The 25,987-nt window shown below is 36.3% G+C and overlaps 1 protein-coding gene across 1 annotated transcript in view; it reads left to right on the top strand.

The window, feature by feature from the left end:
• The first annotated feature begins 789 nt into the window (after positions 1-789).
• Positions 790-25,987, top strand: part of LOC117213640 (synaptotagmin-10-like) — a 49,763-nt gene continuing 24,565 nt past the window's right edge. The window contains exon 1 of the mRNA XM_033459162.1: positions 790-880. Within this exon, the coding sequence (XP_033315053.1) occupies positions 790-880 (91 nt within the window). The remainder of the gene's footprint in view (positions 881-25,987) is intronic.

Below are 25,987 nucleotides of genomic sequence, written 5' to 3' on the forward strand. Positions count from 1 at the left end.
GCAAACACCGATTCGTCGACGGTGAAATCATAGAAAGAGAGAAGGGATCGAGAAAGAACGAGAAGGAACGTTAAAACGCAGATCGAAAGAAGAAAAACGGCGAGGTAGAAGGATGCATTATCGAACACGAGTAGCTGTGCTAGCCGAGACCTTCACCGAGACCCAGTTGGTCGACATTGCCCCTGTGTGCCATGGCACTGGCGCACCCCGCCCGACCCTGCCGCTGCCGCGAGATCTCGCGCGAGAGCGTGTTGACGGCGGCAGAAGCAGCCAAAGCAACCCCCTACCGTAGCTATCGGACGCGTCGAGCCACGGCAGCCTAGTCCGGCACACTATCACTGACGTACCACCACCGGCAAACCATCGCTAGTATACCATCACCACCATATACGTACCGTTCTCTTCCCTTTCCCGCTCCTGCGTTCTTGGCTGCGTGTTCACCCTGGCCTAGGGATTGCCTTGCTCCCCATCCCGTGACGCGTTGCTGGCCAAGGAACAAGGATGCGGAGAGGTAGGAAGAATAGAGGGGTAGGATATACCGGCGTGAGGGTCAAGGAGGGAAGAGGAGCAGGATAGAGGGCTCAAGGGAGAGGCGGAGGACGCAGGCGCGGACGCAGACGCAATAAGTTGACGAAACGGCGCCGCGCATTCCGGCAGCGGCAGACAACGCGGCACGATCAAGCCGAGTTAATCGTCATCGAACAACCTCACTTCGTCGCATCCACTTAGAGTGTGTACCACGCTGACTGTACGCACCGTCACAGCGAAGTCAAAGAAATAGGATCGGATATGGGCGTCGTTAAGACCGCTTCTGAGAGCGTCCTCGAGGAAACTATCGTTCCTAGCGAGGAAGCGAATTATTCCGTGCAAGGCCACGCCGGTAAGTTTTTATATTTTATTTCATTACTATTTTAATTTTTATTTATTCTATGTTCGGCGAGTGTGTCTACGTATAGTACGACTTTATGTTCGTATCGTAAGTGGTATATTATTGTACGGTTGGTGAAGTGTAAACGACGCGTTGGAGACAAAAAGGAAAACGCGTGTCCGGCATGCGTACGTTAAATCGTAACGGGACATTACTATTCGGTTGGATCGTGAACAGACGACGAGAGGAAGCGGCTTTTCGTGCTTAATCGTGGCGAGAATTTAAAGGCGATGTGGCGAGCCGCCCACACGAGTTGCTAACAGGTGTTTGAAGATACAGATATACTGACTGCGCTTCGTCTATATACGCTCACGGCGTACGAGGCGTCGTCGCGTCGGAACGACTTTGTTCCTGCGAAATTATTCAGCATTCCTCTCGATCCTACGAACCCTTCGCATGCTTTCTTCCCCTGGAAAATCAAAGATTTAGGGCCAATTAGCGCTTTGCGGCTTCGCAAAGACCCATTAAATAGACCCATCGTCCTATTATTCGACGTCGGCAACGTTCGAACGAAGGATGCTCCTGTATGAAAAGTACCTTTGTTTTTAACCATCATCGCCGATCGATATTTCTGATTTAAAAGCCGATCAAAGCGAGCTGTTTGAGAAACTAACTGAGTCGTTGGAACGTTTACCTGTTGAAGCACAGTACTATAGAGTTCCCAGCATTCAATTCCCAATCGTTCGAGCACGTAATTGAAAATTCTTACAACTACTTCGTGAAAATGAGGAACGAGTATTTTGTTAAAGCTAATTGTATCGATATTTTCTTGTTTTATTTTTATGTTCTTGTTAATTCGAGATATAGGGCTTCGGTTTAAGGAATGTTGGTCAAAGTTTGACGTCAAACTAATTTGTGCGACATCCTCCTACGTACTTGCTCAGATTCCTGCCACATCGATATCCCCACAGTTTAGTTAAACTTCGTTTGCCTATGAAAAGTTTTTGCGTTCTTTGGAACGTTCGCCTATCGTGATTTATTATCATTACATATTTTCAGCCGATACGGGACGATCGTGTAGGCGTTGTGTTCATTCCTATCTTGGCACGCATTGATTCTATTTATGTTTACGGGGAATCGATAATGGTTCGTTGTCAAGTTTAAAAGTAATAACTTCTCTTAACCGTCCGATAAAAAATTAAGGAAGGGAGCAAGAAAAAACAACAGCGCGATGAACGCTGCAAAAATAGCAGAATGATAAAAATGACAACGTAAATTCTGTGATTTATTGCACTACTCGATTATTCGTAGTATACACGCGATATTTATAGATGTTCGTTAACGGAACATTTCCAAATGCGTATATTACGACACCAATAAAGGAAATGGAAAGTTGGAGTACAAGCGTGTTCCTATTCGTTGTCCGGCCGTTACGTTGTGAAACAATTTACCGCTTGTTTTGAAAGGAAACACGAAAAAGATAAACCGCGATACTACGAGCGCTCACGGCGAAAGGAGCAAACCTACGTCATATTAAAGACGCGGAACAATGTGCATCGTCCTTGGCCCCGCGAGACCGCCTACGGCTCGATATAGAGCTCACAGTCTTCTGGATACGAATTTTAAGCTCACGAGCGCGTTCTCACAGGGAAATATTAATGTGTCATCCAACTGATAATCAACGTACTCCATTACCAGGGATTTTTGATCCGCTTAAATATTGCATTTGCGGAAATTTCAGTGTTTCCCTTTTCATCATCTCTCTACATTTCTCCTTTTCATTTTTTTCTGTTTCATTTATTCCTTTTCTCTTTTTCCTTCTTTATTAATACAACAAGATTTTCCACTCAACATAACGAGTCTCACGTAAAAATACATTTGATCAACAAACGCGTACAATAAAATAAATTTATAATTCAAACGTACGCTTTCGCGATTCATTGCAACAACTTTTCATTCGTTTCTTTATTGCATTTCGATGTAACCACTTTATATGTATCTTCGTTTCGAACCAGATTAACGGTAATTGTGCTCCGAACGAATAATCGCATTGGAATCGCATTCGTCGAATCCGAAACGAATCTAAACAACGCTATTGGCTACAATCGACGAGCACTTTTTGACTTTTCCTCTATGCAGCAATATGCTGCTGGTCTTCCTGTATCCTACGGCTATAATATAATGCTTTTATTCTGAAAAAGATTCTACGATAATTGGTTTTCTGTTACGTTCAGCGGCATACACAGAGGAAGGGTCAAATTGGCTCTTTGAAGTGCAATTTGCGACAGACGAATTATTCTCACGGTAGATTTTTCTGTCTCTGATCTGCGACCGCGAGTCGGTCAAGGTCTGTAACATTTGACTGATGAACTCGAAACGTACGCGTTTCCTATTCTGTATCGTGTCAAAGAAATTCGATTCAACGATTCGTCCTTTGGTTCTAACGTAGAACACGTAGAACTCTCGAATATTTTTACATTTCATATCTTTATTTCTATATTTCTACGTTTCTGCATAACTTATTCTTTCTCACATACTTTTACATTTTCTCGTGAACTGTCTCTGTTTGTTAAATTTAATTATAAATATGTAAATTGTGGTTATATATGAACGGTTTCTGTCGCTTCATCCTTCTGGTGACAGATGTTCAACAGGCTACGTCTGACTCGAACGGTACATTCTACTTCGTGCGCTGTGCAACATATGATACTATTGGGAAATAGATTAATAATATTTAAATAGCATTTGTGTAGTTAGATTGTTTTCTTTTCATAAGGATGCTGGATCGTGGTTACTGTGTTTTAGTTTGGAAAGATAGGATAATTCGGAATACGAAGTTCTAATGCATTTACAACGTAGAATATTTCGATAGTACATATACAATTTTTTGGAGATATTTCTTTTAGCAAAAGCTTTTGTATAAAGGCATACAAAAAATTGGGAAATAATATTTTGTTTATATCTTTTGAAATATAAAAGCTTTTTTGTTGGAATTAGGTATATGAAGGTAATTAGAACGAAAAAATCTTACATGTTGAATATGTGAAATGGCTCAAAGGAATTTTTATATTTTTACCGTGAAAATATGTCGTACGTGGGTGTAGTATAATTAATGATGTAGGCAATCGGTATATAATAAGTAGTTTAAAAGTCTTTTCACTTTTGCAAAATGTGTGGGTTCATTTAATTGGAACGGAATGAACATATTATGCTAAATTGTTTTTACCATTACGGTAATTATACATAGTTCTAAGTAATTTACTTTGTTTCGTTTCTTTTAAGTCTCTCGCGTTAAGAAATGGGCACTTCATCTTTTAAATAATCTTGTTGGATTAAATGTCTCGCAAAGTGTCCGCCTTATTCCAACATACTATACATGTAATGTCCAAGAAAGGATTATTCAAGTCTATAAAAGTAATTGCATTTTGCAAGAATATCCTTATATTTATGAAAGAGAAAGATTAGAGTACTTTTTATTTTTAAATATTGGAATCAATTGCCTGATCTATGGAGGATGTAACTCAGCCCAGGGTTTCTTCCATCGGTTGAACAATATTGTTAAACAGACATCTGTTGGTCGCAAAAAAGGTTTAAAAGAGATAGTCACATAAACCCTTTCTTAAGATATCAATATTAAACTAATAAAACATATCTGTTGCTGTCAGAATGAAATCAATATGACAGACTTCGAAACAAATGTTTATTTATATTGCTATAGGTGCGTAAATTTTAGTGTTGGTAAAATATTACGTATCTGCTGCATCGACAATTTCTACACTTACATCAAAATGTACTTTGAGTCATGACACAATCACAACATAAAACTCATTCTTGCTCTCACTTATAGTAATTAGCATTGTAAACAAATATAGTAATACATTGTAAACAAATATTCCGATCGCTAAACTGCAGATATTTATGCAAATTAATATCTTTAGGAAGACAGCTATATGAATAAAACCAAACTAAATATTTATTTCGTCATCTGAACGTGGTGAAATTCTTTGCTTTAAATATTCTGTATATTTACGTGTATCCTGTATATTTTCAAATATTCAAATTTCCTATGAATGCATAAACATCCATAGTCCAGCCATCACACTACATAAATGTCCTCTTAAACACATTGAAGAGAGACGTAGGGTATTAGTATGCAGAGCTCAACAGATTACAGGAACTTCGGGTGACGATGGCAGTCAAATATTGTCATTGTCGTACCGCGTGTAGATTAATTAATTGCCATGCGATTCGACCTAACGTCCAGGTCCTTCGGGAAGAACTGTCTGGCTCGTCCGAACTTCGTCAATCTTCCTTGTCATAGATTTGCTCGGAGATTGTCCGTTCGGTTTCTCCTTCTCCCTCGTACGTGTCCGTGTCTTCATACGTGAAACAAGGTGTGATACAGGTCTTCCGACTCGTGCACACGTCTATATCGCTACTATCCATCACTTCTTCCGACTTGCTACGCTCCCGCTTCAAAAATTCAGACATTTTGTCGCTGATTTCTTCTTCGGGAAGAACGAAGCTGCCATACTTGTCGATCATTTCCAGAACCGAGGCCATCGCGTTTGTGTATTCTGGCTCGAACATTTTCCCCTCTGGATTTTCTTTGAATAAATATTCAGCCTGGAAGAGAGTTGAATTAGGAAAGGATTAGAAAGTGGATGAAATCGTATAGACCAACAACCATGTTATTTCGATGTAGAATGAAAGATCGAATTGTCTGTGAAGATGGTTAACTACTGTTTACTGTGATGATTCCGTGACAACGATGCTCAATACTATAACTGAGACGATAAAAGTTAATATGCCAGTAGTGAAGACTTGGTGTCGATCACTTCTATTACTGAAAGTAATAATAATAAATAAACACCAATAAGTATTACAGACCATTAAGCCCAATAAAAGACCGCCAATAGATGATGGTATCCCAAGCTCTTCGAAGAAAATACTACAGAAATTTACAGATATTATCCTGCTTGACTTTCTTTCTCCACGAAATCTTCCTCTACTATTTTATTCACGAAAAACCTATGTAAATATATATTCCCTAAAACTAGTAGTAACGCCCCATAAATAACACGATCCTTAGTATCTCATTTTATATCTAGCGAAATAAATGGAGACGTGTAACGAAAATAACACGCATGCAGTCGGAATAATGGAATATCTTTCGATATTCTTTCCGGAAGCATTGATGCACTGGCATGATACGTGCACGTGGTCCTTTTAAAAAATGGGTCGCCTCCCGTTTTCTAACTCCCTGACCCGTTTCTCCCACTCTTACCCCGGCCTTGTTACATTGTGTTCACTTTTCAACGAACAACTTCCGACGCTCGTCAACACATTTCCTGTTTCTCGACGTTTCCGCGTCGGGATCGAGGCGAATAAAAAGGGAAAGGAGGAATAAAAAGTACGACCTCAGTTCCGGAAATAGAGAATCGCACAAGTGACCGTCGGTACTTTCAGTGGCAAATCGCGAAAGTTATTCGAATTTGTTCCGCTGAGAATAGACTCGATGAAATGGATACGGTCGTTGAAATTTCGAGAGATTATTGTTTTTATCCTCAGACAGATTGTTTTTTATCTCCTACTTTATCGGTTAGCAGTTCTTTTATGGCGATAAACGTTCAAATTTGTGGGATATAATTTTTATTTAGAAAAATTATGCTGATTTTCTATAAATCGATATAAGAAGGGTTGTAATCTAGTTCCTTTTATTATAATTTGCAGTGATGTAATTTAAAATTGAGGTGTGAAATGTAGATACGCTTTTTAAATCAAGTATCTGTTAATCGTTGAGAGGTTGGCTTGCGTGTTCAGGTTGCAAAGTAACGCGTATGTGTGTATCGAATGAAATTTAAACCGAGTTTAAGCGACTCGGTCATTTGTTTTCATTAATTACGTTCGAGAAAAATTACCTTTATATTTAATGGGAATCCATTTATTAAATAATTATTATTTATATTGCCTCTATTCTTTGACAGCTTTGCTTTCTATTTTGTTACCACTTATAAACAAATTTATTCAATCTTCATAAGAAAATGTATCGTCTAGATTTTTAGAAAAATAACTCAACTTAACGAATTGCAAGTACATATTTATTTTACCAACAAAATTTTCTCCTTAAAAAAAGAAAAGAGAAACAGCTACCTTTTGAAATGTTCTGCCCATTCCACAAGTCGATGTTGTGTTCGCGTTACACGAAAAATTATACGAGATAGCCCATTTTTATTTATGAATGAACATTCACGTATTGAGATAAGTGCTGTACTAAATAATTAATGGAAGGCAAGAGATAAGGGAAAAATACAGTGGTATTTTCTGCTAAATTTTTATTTAGAACCTGCTATTTTTTTTATTTAGGCTCTCCAAATTATATCAAAAATTCATTGTTTTGCTTCTTTTAGTTACAAAGATAAGATTATGTTGTTGCATTTTTTTAATTTCATGAACATATTGAAAAGGAAAAGAAATTCGATAAATCAGAATGTCAAGACCTTTGAACAATTCAAGGTTGCAAGGGAATAGGAGAGTTGTTTGAACAGAGAAGAATCGATATGCACGACAAATAGTGTTCGCAGTTTATTCATAGAAATTTGCAAACCGTCCGCCTAAAGAGTTAACTTCTTTTAAATAACTTTCGAAAGTGGTTACGGTTAGATTAATTTAGCCTCTCATTCTTTTTAAACTCTAATTTAGAAGTAACTGCGTAAATAAAAGAGAGATGCATCAACGATTTCTTCTAAGTTTTCATTTAGTACCTAACCGTTTTATGCTAGACTTACTTTCGTGATATTTTTTGCGTTCCTCAGAAATACGTCGAGATAATTCAAAGAAGAAATTCGCCGAAGGAGACGTTTAAAGGTTGTTAAAAGGGACGTAGGAAATGTTCCGCTAAAATGATTCACAATTAAAGCTCAGTCAAGGTTACTTCGTAAAGATTATTACTGCGCGTGTTAACGCTGAAACGTATTCTCAACACTTACTTACCCTTGCCAGAATACAATTTAATTTAAATATCATAGATGACAAAAATATAATAATTTTATTCTTCATTGCGTATGATAGAATATTATGATAAAAAAATAATTTATTTCTCTCTAAATCGTTAAGTATAAATTCCTCGCTTTCAGTATTAAGATTCACGAATTACTGCTTAACTATTGAACTATAAACCGTGAGCAACTTACATTCGTAATATATTGATCACGCAACAAGGTGATACTGCTATTAGCTATTACCACAAATTAACCAAAGTCTCGAATAATGGTATACTTGGAACACTTCCTTTTCTGCTGAAGTAGTCTGTATCTCGAACTCTGATATTCAATAAAATTTTACCGAAGAAGCTATTACCATCAAACGGGAGAATCTACTAGATCCTATAAATCAATTTCCTCATTAAAAGAGTATATCTCCTCATTCGAACTCCAATCTCGTTGGTTCGCGTAATTGAACGAGCAAGCGAATTATAATGTCTGCCAACCTCGGAAGCCTGATTGCGTATGAAAGCACAGATACGTTTCAGTCTCGACCTGTTGTTCTATTATATGAAGCAGTTACAACGAACCAATGATTTCGGTGCACGTTAATTCAATTAACGTAACATTAACTTACAAACATCCCCATTCACAATTACTAAATACAATACAATTTATAGAAGACTGTTTTACGTAAATTTTTTCGAAGTTTCCGAGCTCAAATTTTCCCCTATGAAATTTGTAGATGAGAGAATTGTGGAGGCAAATATGTAGGTATTTATTAATCCGTAATCTTTCTGCAATTCGTACAAATTCACTTCTTCCACGTTAAATTTACCTTTTCTTGAAGATCTTTGCAGTATGTCCATGATCGTTATTTTGAATGAACACAATATTTTAGCAACTCGTCATGATTGTCTTATAAAATAATTACAATTATCGCGTTCTGTATAAAGCCAACGGTCGTGCAGCATATTTATGAACAAAAGCATACGCCTGTACCCAAATGGACGGATATAACATTCAGTCGAATCACACGGAACAAACATTAACGAACCCTTACGTAATATTTTATCGAGGAAAGGGTGCTCGATATTTTTTAAGTAGTTCAGTTCCCGCATTGATACAATCTCGAAGAAGATTTTAGAAGAAGATTGATATTCAGAGATTCAATGGCTGTCACGTTGCATTGTTACGTCTAGTTTTGTAATTTGAATTTACGTCACATGTCATCCAGGCAATCAGTGCACAGCTCATCATTAATTTACATCCCCGTTACAGGGGGTAAATTCGAGTCTGGGTTATGGTGAATGACAGAAGTTTGTTTATTAAAGCTCACCAAGTAACAACGACGTAGTGTCGTGCATACTATCGTCGTTATTGCGAAATACGGCTGTTGTCTCTTGGTAGTGATACCTACCGCTGCTTTGAAATTTCTCTGATATTTATTTAACTTGTCGTAATATGTCGTTCAACTAGTTGGAAACTTCGCGACGAAGTATTGAGATGATTCAAAAGAGCTCCCTTGAGGATATACGTAATCTGAATTTGATATTAATTAGATGTGATTTTAATGATTAGTTTGATATTCATTTGCTGCCACAAGTATTAGGACGTTTTGATATTTCGTACAAAAGGAATTTCATTGTTTCTATTTTCTACTTATTTTATTATAAATCTGTAATTTCATTGGTATTCGAAAGAAAGATAATGATAATGTTTGAAATTTGAAGAATATAAGATGACATACTATAAAGTAATACACGAATTACTTATCAGTCTTAGAAAGTCTAACCACGAAACCCTTCATCTAAATTTCAATATCGAAACTATTCCTAGTCTAACTACAATACAAATCGCTGCATTGCAGTGAACATTTCGAGATCGCTTTGTAAACTGATCCATTAGACCAATTAAGAAAATTAATCTGTAGGTAACTAAGAAACTCCGCTATAGACGTGAGCCATTGTGAATAGTGAGAAATAAACAGTGAGAAATAATCCCTAATGGTTACAGCAACGCATTGAGACACCTTTTAATACCGTTTCTAATACACCAATTTCACACGGAATTCGAGATTGAAAATCGCCGCATTTGTCAGACACCACAGGGACGCATTAGCTGCTTTTATGGTGAATTTTGAAAAGAAAAGTTTGTCGACAAACTAGATGGATTAATTGGTCAAATCAGTCATCTGTGAAGAATATGGGTTGAGCCCCGGCTTATTGTTTGTCTCGGCTATAATCTGATCAACTTCTTTTTTCTTTTTGTAAGATAGACACAACTTGTATTATACGTTACTCTGCATAGGACGTAACAAAGGATGACACATATTGTACAGTAAAGTCAGTTCGCAAGTATGTCGTTTATTGTGCGTTTCAGACAAGATTGCGCCTTGTATTAGAAATTGGCGACACGGTGTATTGTTCTCAAAATGTTACATATTACCTGTTAATCGTGGTAACATTTTTTGACCGATTAATTTGCGAAATATTAGGTTAGTTGTTCCATATCGCAAAGTACTAAATTATTATTAATATCATTATAACATATTGCTTGATCTTTAAAAATGATATTTTTAATAATTTTATAATTTTGCATGAACCTCCTTGGTCTTAAATTAAAAATTAGAAAATATAGAATTTACATTTCTCTCTTGTTCTACTTTAACGTTTTATAAATGAATCTTGATAAATAATATATCGTTATGTTAAATTTTCAAATTACATCTTCGCATTTTTTAATCCCATATTACACTGCTTTTACCGGTACTCAAATTAATTCCAACTTACCGGAATCGTTAATGCTAACATCGCGTTGCTTAAATATTAGCTAACTCCATCAAAAGAAATGTTCACATAAAAGTTTAAAAAAAATGCATTCTTTAGATCTTCTTACCTTACCCATTTTTCTCGAAATACATATTAGGTTAATGCATATGAAATGACGGTTTCTCCAAGCTTAAATTTAACGGGACAGTCAGTATCACCCATCAAATTTTATCCTATCATTAAATAGGAAAAAAGAAATTTATTCTGACATATATCAACCGAAAGTTAATGGAATATACGATAAAAATATTACAATGTCATTATCAACTGTCATGAATAGTCAAAATATTCGCATGACATTATTATACAGACTTAAACTTGGGAATCACGCTACGGAAGTTGCCGAAAACATAAATTTAACATTCGAAGAAGATTCCGTAAATGTGAAGGCAGCTCGACATTGGTTGGTTGGTTTATGAAACTTGAGACTGGTGATATTTCATTGGAAAATGAACCAAGGGGAAACCCGGAAAATATAATCGACAATAAGATCGCACAATATATTGCTGGAAATAATATCCAACGATCAGAGAGAGGTATCTAAAGCGTTCCAAATCCTTCTTTTGACTCCATCAGTAGGAGCAAAGGAAATGAATAACGCAATATCAGGTGAAGTTGCAAATAATCAGACTAAAAATTTCAGAGAGGAAAATATGAAACTTTTCCTATATACTTGATCTTGCACCCAGAGAGTTTCATTTTTTCACACATCGACAATTTTCGAACGAGTAAATTATTCCGGACCGAAAAAACTGTGGAAGCAGCATTTTCAAGAAATGGAATAATGAAATTAGCTAATGGGGAAAGAATATTTTAACTGAACATATAATATTTCAAAAAGAATACATTCGAATGCATCAACTTTCGAATTCTAACGAGGCGTCACTTTCAACATTCTCTTTCAAACACGCGTGACTTCTGTTTTCAGTAAAACCTTTTAACTTTTTATCTGATAACGCAAAAAAGCAAAGTTGTACATTGTCCTGCACAAGTACGAAATAAGAGAAATTTACAAAACCTACGGCCATATAGAAATTAAAATGGAAAAGCAATAAAACGGGAAGGTATAATAAGTGCTTTTCCTCTTTTTACTTTGCACAGCTTCCATTTATCCATCGAATAATTACACAACTACGCGATTCGACTATTTGCAATCGCGTACAACGAAGCTCGCCATCGTTGCCGGTAAATCATAATAAATGCTCGCCGCAATATTGCGTCGATTATTCACCAGGTATAAACACCTGGGACGCGAAAGCACCGTTCGTCGCCCGGCGTATTACATTTACGTTCACGCGGTTGTAACGACTGCGAAAACTTTCACCACGTTACCGAGCGACGATATCGTAAAATTCCACGCGGCAGAGCGTAGTACATTGAACCACGCGCGCGCGCACGTTACATGCAACTTCTCTCGCCAATTCAACTGACGCTTTTACGTTTGATGATGCAACGGACGGTCTGCTATAGCGTGAAAATTGTCGCTAAAACGACAGACAGCCGGGACGGGTCGAGAGAGTCAAGCCATTGGACTTTTACTGTCCAGAAGTCCCAAAGTTTTGCTGGAAATGAAACTCACTCGTGCTCTAAAAAAAAATATCAAACCTGATGTTGGAACTCAATATTGGTTACTCAATATTGGCAGGACATAGTTATATTAGATAGTATACGGTGAAATGGATTCAAATTTATAACCTGTCTACACTAATATTATTAATTGACGAATTTTTGTGCGAGGGAGCTGTGTTCTATTAATCGTGGATATTCACTCTCTTCAAAGTGAATAATAAGACGTTTGCCAATTCTATGTTTCCTCGTTTCTAAATTTTCTTCCTTTGTCCTTTGAGAAATGCAAAACTTCCAACTATTATTATTCGTCGAAATAATGATGACGAAAAGCATAAAAATTCCCTATCACTTTTCCCTAACAAACTTACAAAAAATAATAATTCGATTTCAAGATTAACCAATATCGTGAATAATACAAGCTCCTATATATACAAAGTCTTAGACAGTCTATCCTTAATTTCAAATCGTGAGCTTCGTAAACGTTATTGTATCTCGCGAAAATTGTACGAAAACCTGACCTAATTCTGTTATTACTAAATAACCTTGGTAAGGATCACCAAGGTTGGAAACGAGGCTGGTGTCTCAGCAACGAACAGGCAACGAAATCGAGGACATGTTTCAGTGCACGTGCTCATAAAACGCGGAACGTACAGGGGAGTAACGGTTCGCGTAACGAGGACTCGATACACAGAGCAACCCCTTAAACAGGAGACGGTCGAAGGACGTACCACAAACCAAAGTGCGAGACACGAGTCGTTGGAAGCCCGTCGGGAAAACGGTGAAGGTAATAAGAATTTACTTCGTCGATATTTCACTCTTCCTTCCCTTTGACCGCGTCCCTCGTCGTATCCCGATTCACCTTACATAAAAGAAAAAAGCTGATCGATAGGACGATGTCTTTCAATGCAAACATTTGATGGATACGCGTGTCGTGCTTCGACCTCGGAGTCGAAGCTCCGAAGTTCTTCGAACCGAGAATTAACGACGAAAGGGGTTACAGTAGGGTGGTCGACCGCTAGTTTAATCTGAACCTCGTCACGCTCTCGTTCCCATCGCCGATGTCTCGACGTGGATCGTTGACTGATCGTGAGAGGCGGATCTGCTGATGTCGATACGTCAAAGTTAGAGATGTGATAGCCAGTTATTGTTCCAGCAGCATTCTAGTGTGAAAATGTTAAATGAGGTTGCTGAAGTAGATATTGCTGAAGATTAAATAGAGAAACGTTAATTCACAGAAAATTAACGAATTTCTGATGTTGCGAGATATTTGTGGACCGTGGAAACTAAATGATATTAGTATCTGGTCGATCATGCTAATTATTTGTTAGTCTTTAGACAAAGAGAAAATTGACAAGCTTATTTATATATATAGACATTTAAATTTAGACCCTGACACTAGAAATCAATTTTTTAAATGATAAATATTGGATAAAGAATATTATTGGTCGTGAAATTTGAAATTGAGGAATAAAGAACATAACTACATATATCATATGAAAGATAATTTCGATCAAATGGAAGCAAACGGCAACTTTATCGATCAATATGCGTGAAGTACGATAGGGAGTACCAAAATTCAACGAGAATTCTGTTTTTGAAGCGAGGCATCCATGTGGTATCAGTGGCCATTCCACTAGTTGAAATTCAATATCCCCTTCTGGACAGGCAATAGCGTCTCAGTTTACCAGCGCGGATCGATACGTTGCCTAAAAAATATCCGTTTTAATCCAGCCCCCCTGACGATTAGTTTCATTTCATGCTTATCAACAATCGACGATTATTTTTGAATATTCCCGATAAATCCGATGAAACGGAAATTGCTTTAATACACGCGTGATCCATCGTGATAAACGATTTCAGATTTTTTTATCGACTCGTTAACGTACTATAAAAATGGTAGAAATGTTCGAATGAATGTAATATAATATATTTGGACTGCCATTTGTCTACATATGCAAGATTCAATTTTTTATCACCTTTTATTTTATGGTTCATTATTTGTAAAAAATAAAGCTACTTGATAAGAAGAGAATAGTGACTTTTACAAATATTTGAAATTGATTGAAAACCAGGGAACGTACTTTGTGAAAAAGCTCTCTCCCTTAATTAATACATTCAGTGGAGAATTTTTATACGTAATGGGGTCTTGAAAAGAGGTGAAAAAGTTTGGTTAGGTTATTCAAACGGAGAAAGAACTGATGGAATACATTGTAGGTACATTTTTATATCATTTTTTTCGTTCTACTAAAATTTTACAATAGAAGTCAAGGTACATATTTTACGTATCGAAAAAACTGAATTTACAGCTTTAATTCGTTAAACAATCCGAAATAAATTTGTTAAATAATCTGCTTAATTATGTTAATTTGCAACTTGATAAATAAAAGAAAAATACATTGTATGTAAAAAAGTTCATCCTTCCTCTCAATAAATATTTTACATCTAATAAACATGTGTAATTTAAAATTATGTACAAAATTTCATACTGAAACTGTACGAATTTTAAACATCACGGCTGAACATTTGTGCTCTACAATTAATCGGTTTGAAGTTCTACTAAGCACGATGCTGCTTTTTTTCGACAAGTAACGTTCATTTCTTATCGCTTAAACCACCGAGAGGAAAATGAGTTGCGTCAAAAAGAGAGTACAGGAAGGACAGAACTTTCCCAGATAATTACGACGAAACATCAAACGCCCGTTTAAGTGACAAGACGATTGGTAGAAGTTTCGACTCACGAGAAAGTCTACAGGATCGTCGGGACGTAAATTTGCAACTTCGATGAGTCCCTGCGTCAACGTTGGAAACACGTACTTCATCAAATAGTGGCGTAGAGGCAAGCCAGCTAGACAGAGTCTTTCTTCTTGCTCTTCCTTCAACTTCTCCATCAAATTCGTCTATGGACAGAAAAATTTATTATTCGAAGAAAAATTATTTTTTGCGATAATAGGATCGTAAATTATCTTTTACGATTTGTAATGGAGCTATTTTGTTAATTTTATTATAGACACTAAAAGGATTCCGATAAAATAGAAGATATTAATTTTTAAACACCTATCTCTGGTAAGAAATATAGTGCCGATATTGCGATGGGGATCACCTTTACTATATTATATAACGTATAATTAAAGTAATGAACTAGAAAGAACACCATTCTCAGAAATGAACAACCTCTTTCTTTATTATTCTTTTACATGGAACATTTTTAGGAAATGTCAATGATGAAGTACAAGGTTACGTGTTCCATTTCTGAACAGAATTCCAACTGTTATTACAGGTTTACTCGATAACAACTTCTCAATTTTCGCGACTGATGATCCGAAGAGAATACCATCTCGCTATCGACTTTTCTGTTTAAAAGCAATTTTTTTTTTACATGCATAATATCCTTTCGTTCGCATATGAAATCACGTGTCGTTATTAATGACAAACGAAAGAGAAACATTTAACAGGCCAAGGAACGCTAAACCTTGGCTGAAAAGGTCAGCGCGAAATCCAACGATGTCGAATTAATCGAGCATCAATGAAGAATACTTTTATACAAAAAGCTACACAAAAAACATGTTCGATCACATTCTACGCAACAGACGTTACTTATTATAATATTTTAACAGAAACGAAGGAAGACCGAATTAGAATTACAAATAGGATCTATCGGTTCCTCCGACCGGATTCCAAAATTCGTTGTCGCGAGCTACTTTATCATTGCTGAAAGTAACTTTGCGAATGCTGAAAGTTTCATGAGTCGCGGAACGATAACATAAATCCACGAAACTGAAACGAACACACATACCTACGAAAAGCCTTTTGATTTGTTGCACAAAAGATGCCGCGAATCTGTATACGTCGTACAAGATAGCAAAAACCATCGGTTACCGACAATACCGCGATACGGTACGATATATGGCAAAATGAAAACTGCAAATTGATAAAGTAAAATTCATTATTGTTATTCTCATTAATATTATATATGTATATATGTATGTGGGTGTATTATCATCGCACGACTTGTAAAAAGAAATAATAAGTATATAATTAGTAACCCATTTTTTATCATTTGCATTGATTACGTCTATATACAGGGTGGTTGGTAACTGGTGGTACAAGCGGAAAGGGGGGGGGGTGATTCTACGCGAAAAAAGAAGTCGAAAATATAGAATAAAAATTTTTCGTTTGAGGTTTTGTTTTCGAGAAAATCGACTTTGAATTTTCGCTCGGTACGCGTGCACTTTATCACGTCTCGTTATAACGGATCTCACTGTAGATCGTTATCTCGATGGAAAGATAAAAAAAAATTTTTTAAAAATTTTTATTCTATATTTTCGACTTCTTTTTTCGCGTAGAATCACCCCCTTTCCGCTTGTACTACCAGTTACAAACCACCCTGTATATTTACCACATAACGAGCATAATGAAAAAAGTTAAAATATATTATAGAAGGTAGTTTAAAATTATAGATAAACAGGGTATGGCTCTGCCGCTTCGTTTGTCATTATAACACGACTTCAAATTTATTTTTAGTTTGAGATATAATAATTTTAAACTTAAATAGCTTTATTCGAGACTTAGTTTTGAAGCAAGAAATCGTGGTTTGAAGTACAACAAATGAATTTATAAATAAACATTCTAGCTATCATAATATTAAATCTGAGATAGAAATTACGTATTTGAGGATAAACAACTGATGAATAAAAAATACAGATATCGTTTGTGAAAGAAGGGATACCTTGTTACCAAAGCGTTTAAAGCAAATGAAATTGAAGAAAAACTTTATTTTTGACGTTAAAACAATACCATTGTAAAGGAACCGCTACTAGAATCAGATTTCATATCGTACATACCACAACTCGTCTGCTTAATAGAAAACAACACGAGGCAAAGGATCGATATAAACACGATTCTATTTCATCTATTGTAGCCAGTTCTTCATTTTTTTGTTCATTTTAATTCAAGATTATTGAATTGCCTCTCTGTTCTCGTGAAACACAACGATCTCTGTGTCCTTCCAACTACACAATGAAAGGATGTACATTTGTAAATAGAGAAACAAAAGCGAAACAAGGAAGCGCTGGGAGGTTTAAAAAAATCGTGTCGTATGTAATTGGTTACATGAATGTTTTGAATGGCTTTTCTTTTGACGACAAATCATTCATTAATTCACTTGCATCAGAATAGTCCAACAAAGCTTGTGCTAATATCGCAGATGAAGGATTATTTTGTTTGTGTAAATATGTGACGATTGTAACGACTGATCTATTCTCTTTGAATAAATAAAATAAATAAAATAAAATATCCATTTAATTAATGGTAAAAGTTACACGTTTAATTGGAGGATTAGGTAGAATAAATAAAAATTGATTATGGTTGGAAGTTTATAAAATTGATATATTGCATAATGAATATTCGATGAAAGTTACTCGAACAATCGTTCAATATGGCAGGAGTAAGATAGGAATCGTCGAAGAAAGTCAAAGTACCACTTCGCATATCCATCAACAGAGTTTGTTTCCTCCTAGAAGCCGTCCAACGAAATGAAGTATGATACTTTAATCGACCACAAATTTCAATAGGTGTGTTATGTGTTGCTAGATGAAACTTGGCCAACTGGATTCTGAGTTACTAACTATCCACTAAAGACTTGGTTTACTGATACTTCCAAATTGATCTTTATTTCTTCGCTACCGATAAATCGAGGTTAATTATCGTTTAAGACGTAAATATATTAGGTGTATGCAAAAGCTTTAGTTTCTTTCTCAAGCGTTCATGTATAATTACTTTGAGCCGATATAATTTCCCGACTTTTCGTGCAATTATCGGCTTGGCATTGATCTAAGTGAAATGCCAACTTTATGATCGATTGGTGACGATAACCTCACAGAACAACAGTGAGCACGGTGAACGACGACAAGTCGTTCGATCGCGTGTGAGTCCAATCACTATCCTTAATTTAGGGTTAACTTAGGAAGTTCTTCCGCAAGCAGCGTACTCTCCAGATTTGATAGCGACATATTATCACTTCCCCAGGTCAAACGTTCCTTACTCTTTCGTTGGATAGCTTTCGAAAAGTTGCAGAAATACAAAAATGTCCCTGTGTCATTTTTTTTAATTTAAACGCCTTAAACATTTTGCGTGCGCTTAATACAAGCTAATATTATTAGAGCTGATCTTCAAAATAATCGTTTTTAAAAACATTTTGTTATTTGTTACGATTTGTCTTTCTTCCTATTTTTTTAATACACAGAGCATGTTACGACGAGACCGTAACGTAATGAAATCTTTAATGTCAGTGCACTTTAATTATTCGAGGTTTCAGCACAAATAATATTATAGAGCATAAAATGAATGATTAATAAGGGATTTAATTTCTTGCTATCTAAGTAATCGATTTTCATCATCAATTCGAAACAATAAACTCTAACCCATTCCTCCATCTTGTCCTCGCGTAGACGTTTGCGTTCTAAGAATTCTCTTTCTTGTTGTAGTTTCACGGCAGCTTCCGTTGCACGCGCTTCCGCCTCAGCGCGCTCTCGCGCATCCCTCGTTTCCTCAGCGGTTAATCCTAATGAAGTAAAAGATGCAATAGAAAATTATGCTAATGTGTTACTGAAAAATAAGTAAAAAATTTACGTCGAACACGACGAAAACGAAATTGAATGTTTAAGAAAGGAATTTAACGACCGAAGTAAAAAACGAATTAACGTACATAAGTTTGTAAATGTAAAATATGCAGATCTTGTTTTCCAAGTTCCACAAATTACAGTTTGCTGTGATCTGTGTAAATGGAATTAATAAACGGCTCGTGCATATAAACGCCGATGAGATTAATATATCCAATGTCAGAATTTTACGAAAACTTGGTAGAGATTCTGTAAGAAAAGTTACCCTAATATACATACTTTTTCTTGACAACGAAGAAAAACCGTCTACTCAACCAGATGATAAACGACAAATTTGGCGATGTCAAAGGCATATCTTACCGTAGTTTCTCGGCGGGCCGACTCTCTGGAGACATTGATAAATCGTGGGGAACATATCGGGGCATACATCGTCCTCTACGTCGATGATGAGCGGATGAATTTCAATTTCATCGAAAAAATTCAACGGTGTATTATCGTCGGTGTTTCTCTTTCTGAAAAAAAGCGATGAAAGCGAAGTATTTTTTAGCTTTATCTGGTCTTGGTAGCTCTGGAAAAATGGAAAATTACGGACTGCAACGCAATAATTTTGATATTTCGCGTAATAAACATTGGCCGGATAGCAACGAGTTTTCTGATTTAATAACAATCCGAGTCATCAGTTACCGCGTGATTTGATAATATTTTTTATTGCCTCCGCTGCGCCGAATAACGTTGCCAATTGTTATTGCACCTATTTTGAAAAAATTTCACAACCATCGTTCTTTTTAAAATAACAGATCTATTAAAAAGTAGGGAACAAAAATATGTTTTATTCTTTCATGAAAAACCATTTATGCCATTTTTCACTTGAACAAATACAGATTCAATATATCGTTTCCTATACTTCGTTTTTGGACAAAAATCTACATATGCTACTTTCCCATTGAAATCCATTTTTTAAAAAGATTTCTCCTTTCTCAGGTAATACTAACAAATTTCTTTTAAATAATCACAACAGGCAATATATTGAATATCTTATAATTAATCTGACATAAATAAAACAGCACAAATATAAGCAAGAAAACTTTACTGTGGTGAAATACCGCGACATAATTTCACGAAGCATCGAGATTCTTACAAAGCATCTGGCCGTTGCGCCGTCAAGATTTTATTAACTGGATTCCATCTATATAATTCTTAGAATTTTATGAAACCACCATGGTAATTTTGCCGCGGGACTCGTGTTTAATTAACCTCCTGTTAGCTCTGTGGCCATACATTATCGACGCAATTCGAACCGGATTCGGCGATGTACTCGCATACGATTACCTGTATTCCTTCAAACGGCGCATCATATGTTCCTCCGTGTAATGGGTGCCCTGGATCTCTTTCTCGGGTCGTTGAATAATTCTTTCTTTCAGAAACTCGTCGCTGGCTTCCAACGAAACCACCAACTCAGGCATAATCGACTGCATCGTATCTGTCTCGGCATCTTCTCCCAATTCTTCGTCGAATTCAGTTAAACTTTCTCCGCCGAACAATGTTTTCGCTTGTTCCAGCGTCTTCGGATGGCCGTCCATAACGTAGCCTTGGTTCAAGCATTCCTTCGAGCGTAACTTCCTCAGGAATAATCTACGAAAGGATTAAACGTGATTTAATTGTTCATTCAGCAGTTCCATGATAATAATACGGAATAGTTAATTTCGTGTAAGCCGATCGATGAATGTGACATTCGTAAAAGGAACCAATTGCAATTATAATATAACCTTCTTAGCTTCAGCTTTGCTTAATAACTGCTATCAGTAGGTACGTTTAGCTTCAAAAAAAAGACGTCGTTCAGTAAATGAAATGCAACTTTAGATCGTTCATGGCTCGATTATCGTGGATGTAAATCGAGAAACAAATAGATGATTCATAGTACACACGAATCTAACTTGGAATCATGGATCACGATCCCTTAAAAGAAATTGTGCAATGGTTTGTAGGAGATAAACGTGATTCCTGTTAGTTGAGATTATTTTTAGAGAAAATTTCATCGAGAAAGATATACTTTAATTTATTTTGTTGTTTGATTGTTTTGCGTCAGATATGACAAGCAGTTTACCACGTATTTTCTCTGAAAAACATATATTATGTAGTATCTTTGATATTTTTGTTTTCCTCTCGCCAAGACTGGGATTTTACGTAACATCGAAAGAAACCAAAATAAACATGAAACAATAATGAAATCAGAAATACAACACAGTCGATAACATTGATCCTTACAGACGATGTGCAGTAAATCTCTACGATATAAAAAGAAGAAAGGAACAAAATAAGTACAGCATAAAAGTTCAAGCTACAAGAATAATAGGATTAAAAGATGAAAAAGTATTTTTATCTTTTCGACGTTTGAAGATACGACATTGAACAGTCAAACGTTTGAACTTTACCCCTAGAACTTAATAGAAATAAAGCACGACTAATCTTCTCGCGTACGGAACCCATCCCCGTTTTATTTTTAATTTTTAATCTGTTTTCCAGCATGCACAGCTCCCCTTTTTGTCCCAAATAGCTCTTCCTCGAAGCTCTCGCGTCAGTATCTAATTTGCTGGTCAAACGTTTATCACGAATAGCCATCTTTTTCCCCCCAGTCGTTCGCGCTTAAACTGCTCAAGTTCTTTAGTCGGTTTCAAAGCAACTACGCTCTTTTTTGTTGACGTCGCTCTTGCGACTGTCTGTGCATCGAGCGAGCTACGCCGAGCATAAAAACACGCGACTATCGCTGTTCGATTCCCAGACTAGTTAAACCCGTAAGACAAAGCAACAAAAAAGAAAAGGATTTCTCAATGAAAAACGTCTGTCTTTTTTTCATCGTTCCTGCAACTGTTTGCGCGTTGCTCGAACCTTATCGAGTCCAGGATTGGATAACCGTTTCTACGTTCGTCGATTTGTAGATCAGTTAAATCTGTCGATAGAAGAAGAGGAAGACAGTCTTGTTGAAAATGCTGACAAAGTCATGACAGCCTGCCATTCCCGTTACGCCGCCGCCGATCGTATCGTAACGCTTTCAGCGTGGCACCGTCAGCTCGCGAAACATTTTCGGTTATCCTACGGTTACATGCGCATATATAATAAACAGCTCGAAATGATTCGTGAATTCTCAAAGATTCCGTGAAATTAATAAACATCGTCTTCTCTTTAATCCATACGGTCCTGTTCCTTTCTTTATTAACTTTACCTTTTTATTTCATACAATATATTTTCTACTTTCGATTATTACGGTCTCCTTCGGAAGCTTATTGCATCTCACCCAGTAGAGCCTAGCCGTTTATTGAGACCCGTTTTTATCCGCGTAATATAGAACGCAGGTATAGCGGAAGATTGTTGCAGGATGTTGTACTGGATGTTCTTTTACTGTATGTTATTATTGGCTATGGGAAAACACTTATCGACACTTCTCGTGGGAAGCAATTACATTCGCTGACAGCGCAGTTCGATAACCAATATTTCTGTACTAGGATAATGGGTAGGGGGTTTCCTAATCTCAGAAGTTCAGTTTGCTTAGGGATGACTACGGAGCAGTTCTAGTGCAAGTTGAGTGAGCAGGATGACATTGAATTTGCTAGGAAATTGCATTTCTACGAGACTTAATGATATAACACAGCGGCCCCAAATCATTTTAGAACATTATTTCCGATAAAATACTGCGTGCTCCAGGGATCGATCAATCTTTACCGTATTTGGAGTAAAATTCCAATAACGATTGTCCAAAAACTACTCCGATCAATTTCATAAATTTAGAGAGATAAATATTTGTTAAAAGAGAAATATCTTTTAAAATTTGTTTTTAAATATTCAGTTATTTATGGCATCCGCTTGCAATAAACAAGGCTACGGCAGTGAGTCATTTATTCCTTGAGAAATTGAATATTAATTGCAAAGACAGGAAAGTGAAGTAGAGAGATTGACAGGAAGTGCAGTTGTCAGTTTAGCATCCGAGACGGTCGTATATTTTTTCTAACGTAGTAAGTTCTATGGACTCATAAATCATGTTACATAAAACATGATATCGTAAAGTGGTAAAAGAAGAGGCATTTTCAATGAAGTAGGTTACATTCAAATGCTGAAGGACCACCACAAAGCACATACAAATGCCATCGCATTTGCTTGAATGCATTCAGAGAAACAACGTGGTGTGCATTGCACATAGAAATGCGATTATAACGCAAACGTCTACGATCATGTCCTACATTTGAAAGGAACATCATCAAACGTTGTCCTTGAGCGATATTCTATGCGTCGTTGATTTCAGGAATTCTCTAATTCCAGGAAGCGTAACGTTCTATTTATGCTTCTATTAAAGATTAATTATTAAACGAATAGTACATTATCAAAGTAACGTCCAAATGTCAATTTACAATGAGAAGCTTCTGTTATTCTAATCAAACAGATGTAATGAATTATAATATATTTTATTATATGCAAGCAAAAGTGAAGATTAAGAGAAGTCATGAATTTTAGGGACAGAATGTCATCTCATAGTCCTTGTTATAAATTGTATAACAGGAAGATGCAATCTGTACATAATATACGTAATTCGTCTGGATATCACTCCATTATATTATATTGCGATAGAAACACAATAATATACAATGTGCTTGCTATCATGTATTATGCTAATACGGCTTAATCCAATTTGATGCAGACGTGGCAATGTTTATTAACAATTTTGACCTAAAATTCAAGCTATATGAGTTGAAAGACTATTGTACATAACGTGTTACACAATGCAAGCACGCATTTCTTCGAAGAAACATGTAACACACATTTTGCGCTAGGAACGCGAAATTGGCCCGAAACAAGTCGCGTACCTTCGTCGTTTGCTCCATGGAGCGCGTTATACAGGTGAAAATACGCCTTTAAGAGGACGGTGAATAGGTCAATAGCGTGATCTTGTTAACACAGATATCACGTACAGGGTGTTTGCGTTGTTATTATCCAACGTTTCTTCTCGTAAATGGTGAAAATATGACGAAAGTGAAAGAAGAAAATGTTTCATTGTCTTTTTATGACATTACACAGTTAGAACACATTTCGATTAGTTGTATCCCCTTTAAGAATTTTATTTTGTTTTAAAATATGAAATAGTAATATAATAAGCGAGTATTCCTTATTTTTTTATTGTCCGTGTATATGAACTGATACTTAGCCTCATCGAAATGAGACAAAGTGTTGCAGAGTGTTGAAATTGTTTTATGTGATCTTGAACAATGTATAACGTAAAAAACTCATGATCGCATCCTCTTATTACAAAAATTATTGCCAATTTTAAAAATATTAAATGTATTCTTCCCATAAATTCATCACGTACATAGAAAAACATTGTCTTATGATATGGTGAACGCTGTATACTCGTCTACGAGAAACAAGATTCTCTTGAAATTGAATTTCTTGCACAGAAATACCGATCATTAAAAGCAACCTTTAAAGCAAGCTCGTGGTTCGATCTATGACGCGATTATCTCAACTCCATAAATCAAATTGCGTGTGGACGAACGATTGCTGCCACATAGGCCACGACAAGAGACGGGCGAAGCAGTTAACTAAATGAACGCGGCCTTCTGAATATGTATTTGGTTTAACGTCCAATTCGTTTAGCGTATTATTTGCCACTAGGCGGTGGCAAATGCGCACGATCGATACGTATAACATGATGTACATACATCAGTTGCATTCGCGGCCACATCACACGATCAAAGTTCGAGCAAGCCTGTATCCGTATACGTTTGTTGCACAAAATAATGACAAACGTCTATGAAAATTTGAGAACCCTCAAAACAATTCGCAACGAATATTTTTTTAGGTGTTTCACTAACTTGTTCAAAAGGGGCTCGTCGAGACGACCATTGGTTCTTTGCATGTTTCGCTCTATTTCGTCCAACAGTTCCTGCATTTCTTCGACTTTAGTGGCTCTATCCTCTTCTACGTCCTCGTCTTCCTCGTCCGCGTCTTCGAGCGTCTGCTCCGCTTCGTCCTGTTCTACTGCAGTCGTGGCCTCCTCGACCTCGTTTGACTGTTTGGAACGTTAGATCATTTTCTTATAATCGATAAAGTCGAATACTTAATTTTTGATATTTTTAAGTTAAAATTAAACAAGAACTGAAAGTAGTCTAAGAAAAATTTGAATGTAATCCAAAGTTATTTCAACATTAGTGTAATATTTTTTTATAAATCATCTGTACTAACCAAATTTTCAATCGTATCCGCGATCAATGATTTCACATGGATGTAATGAATCTCGTAATGATCGGCGAGATAACGCGCGACCTTCGATTTTCCAGAAGCTGGTGGACCGAGGACTATTATTTTTATGGGATTCAGATTTCGCGCTGCTTTATATTCTCTGACAATGGCATTGATACTATCGGAAAACGGTGTATCAAGATGCCAAGATATTCTGTCTGTGATATATACGGGGTCGACTATTAGATTCATCGTCATCAGATCGTAAGTTCGTTGCGTGATTTCCGGCAGTAAGAAAGCTTCCTCCTGCGCGATCTTTTTCACCTTGCCGGTAGTTAGTGCGCTGCTTATTTTCTACGAAACAGTTTTATATATGCCTCGATGATACATTGCAGCAAAAATATACTTCGAACTTTTTCTACTTTTTTATTAGGTGAAATATAAGACAAATACCGAATATCACGATGAAAGAACGGTTTACAATTTTGAACATCGCATTATTATTTTTATCGGGAAGGTGATCGAAAGACGTGTATTTCTACAAAATTGAAAATGACTTTTATACAATATCTGATTGTAAGATATAATTCCTCTTTTATTGAGGATAGATTCAAGAAATAAACGAAAGTCGGAAGAAGAGTTAAAGAGGTGTTAATAAACATATTTTTGAAATACAAAGTTATTCAGTTTTTTAATTTACAAGTTATTCCTAACATTACAAACATGTCATAAAACACGCAACACCTTTTCTGTTGCAATTGCTCGAAACGATGCCGCTACTCAAACTGTGAGTAGAACTAATTTGTAACAAGACATATCCATTCCGAGATCATCTGTTACCTGTTGACGCGTTGAACTCTCAAGCTATCCGTCATCTTATACCGTATACGATCA

The sequence above is a fragment of the Bombus bifarius genome, unplaced genomic scaffold (genome assembly GCF_011952205.1).
Source record: "Bombus bifarius isolate JDL3187 unplaced genomic scaffold, Bbif_JDL3187 scf7180000009125, whole genome shotgun sequence".
Classification (NCBI taxonomy): domain Eukaryota; kingdom Metazoa; phylum Arthropoda; class Insecta; order Hymenoptera; family Apidae; genus Bombus; species Bombus bifarius.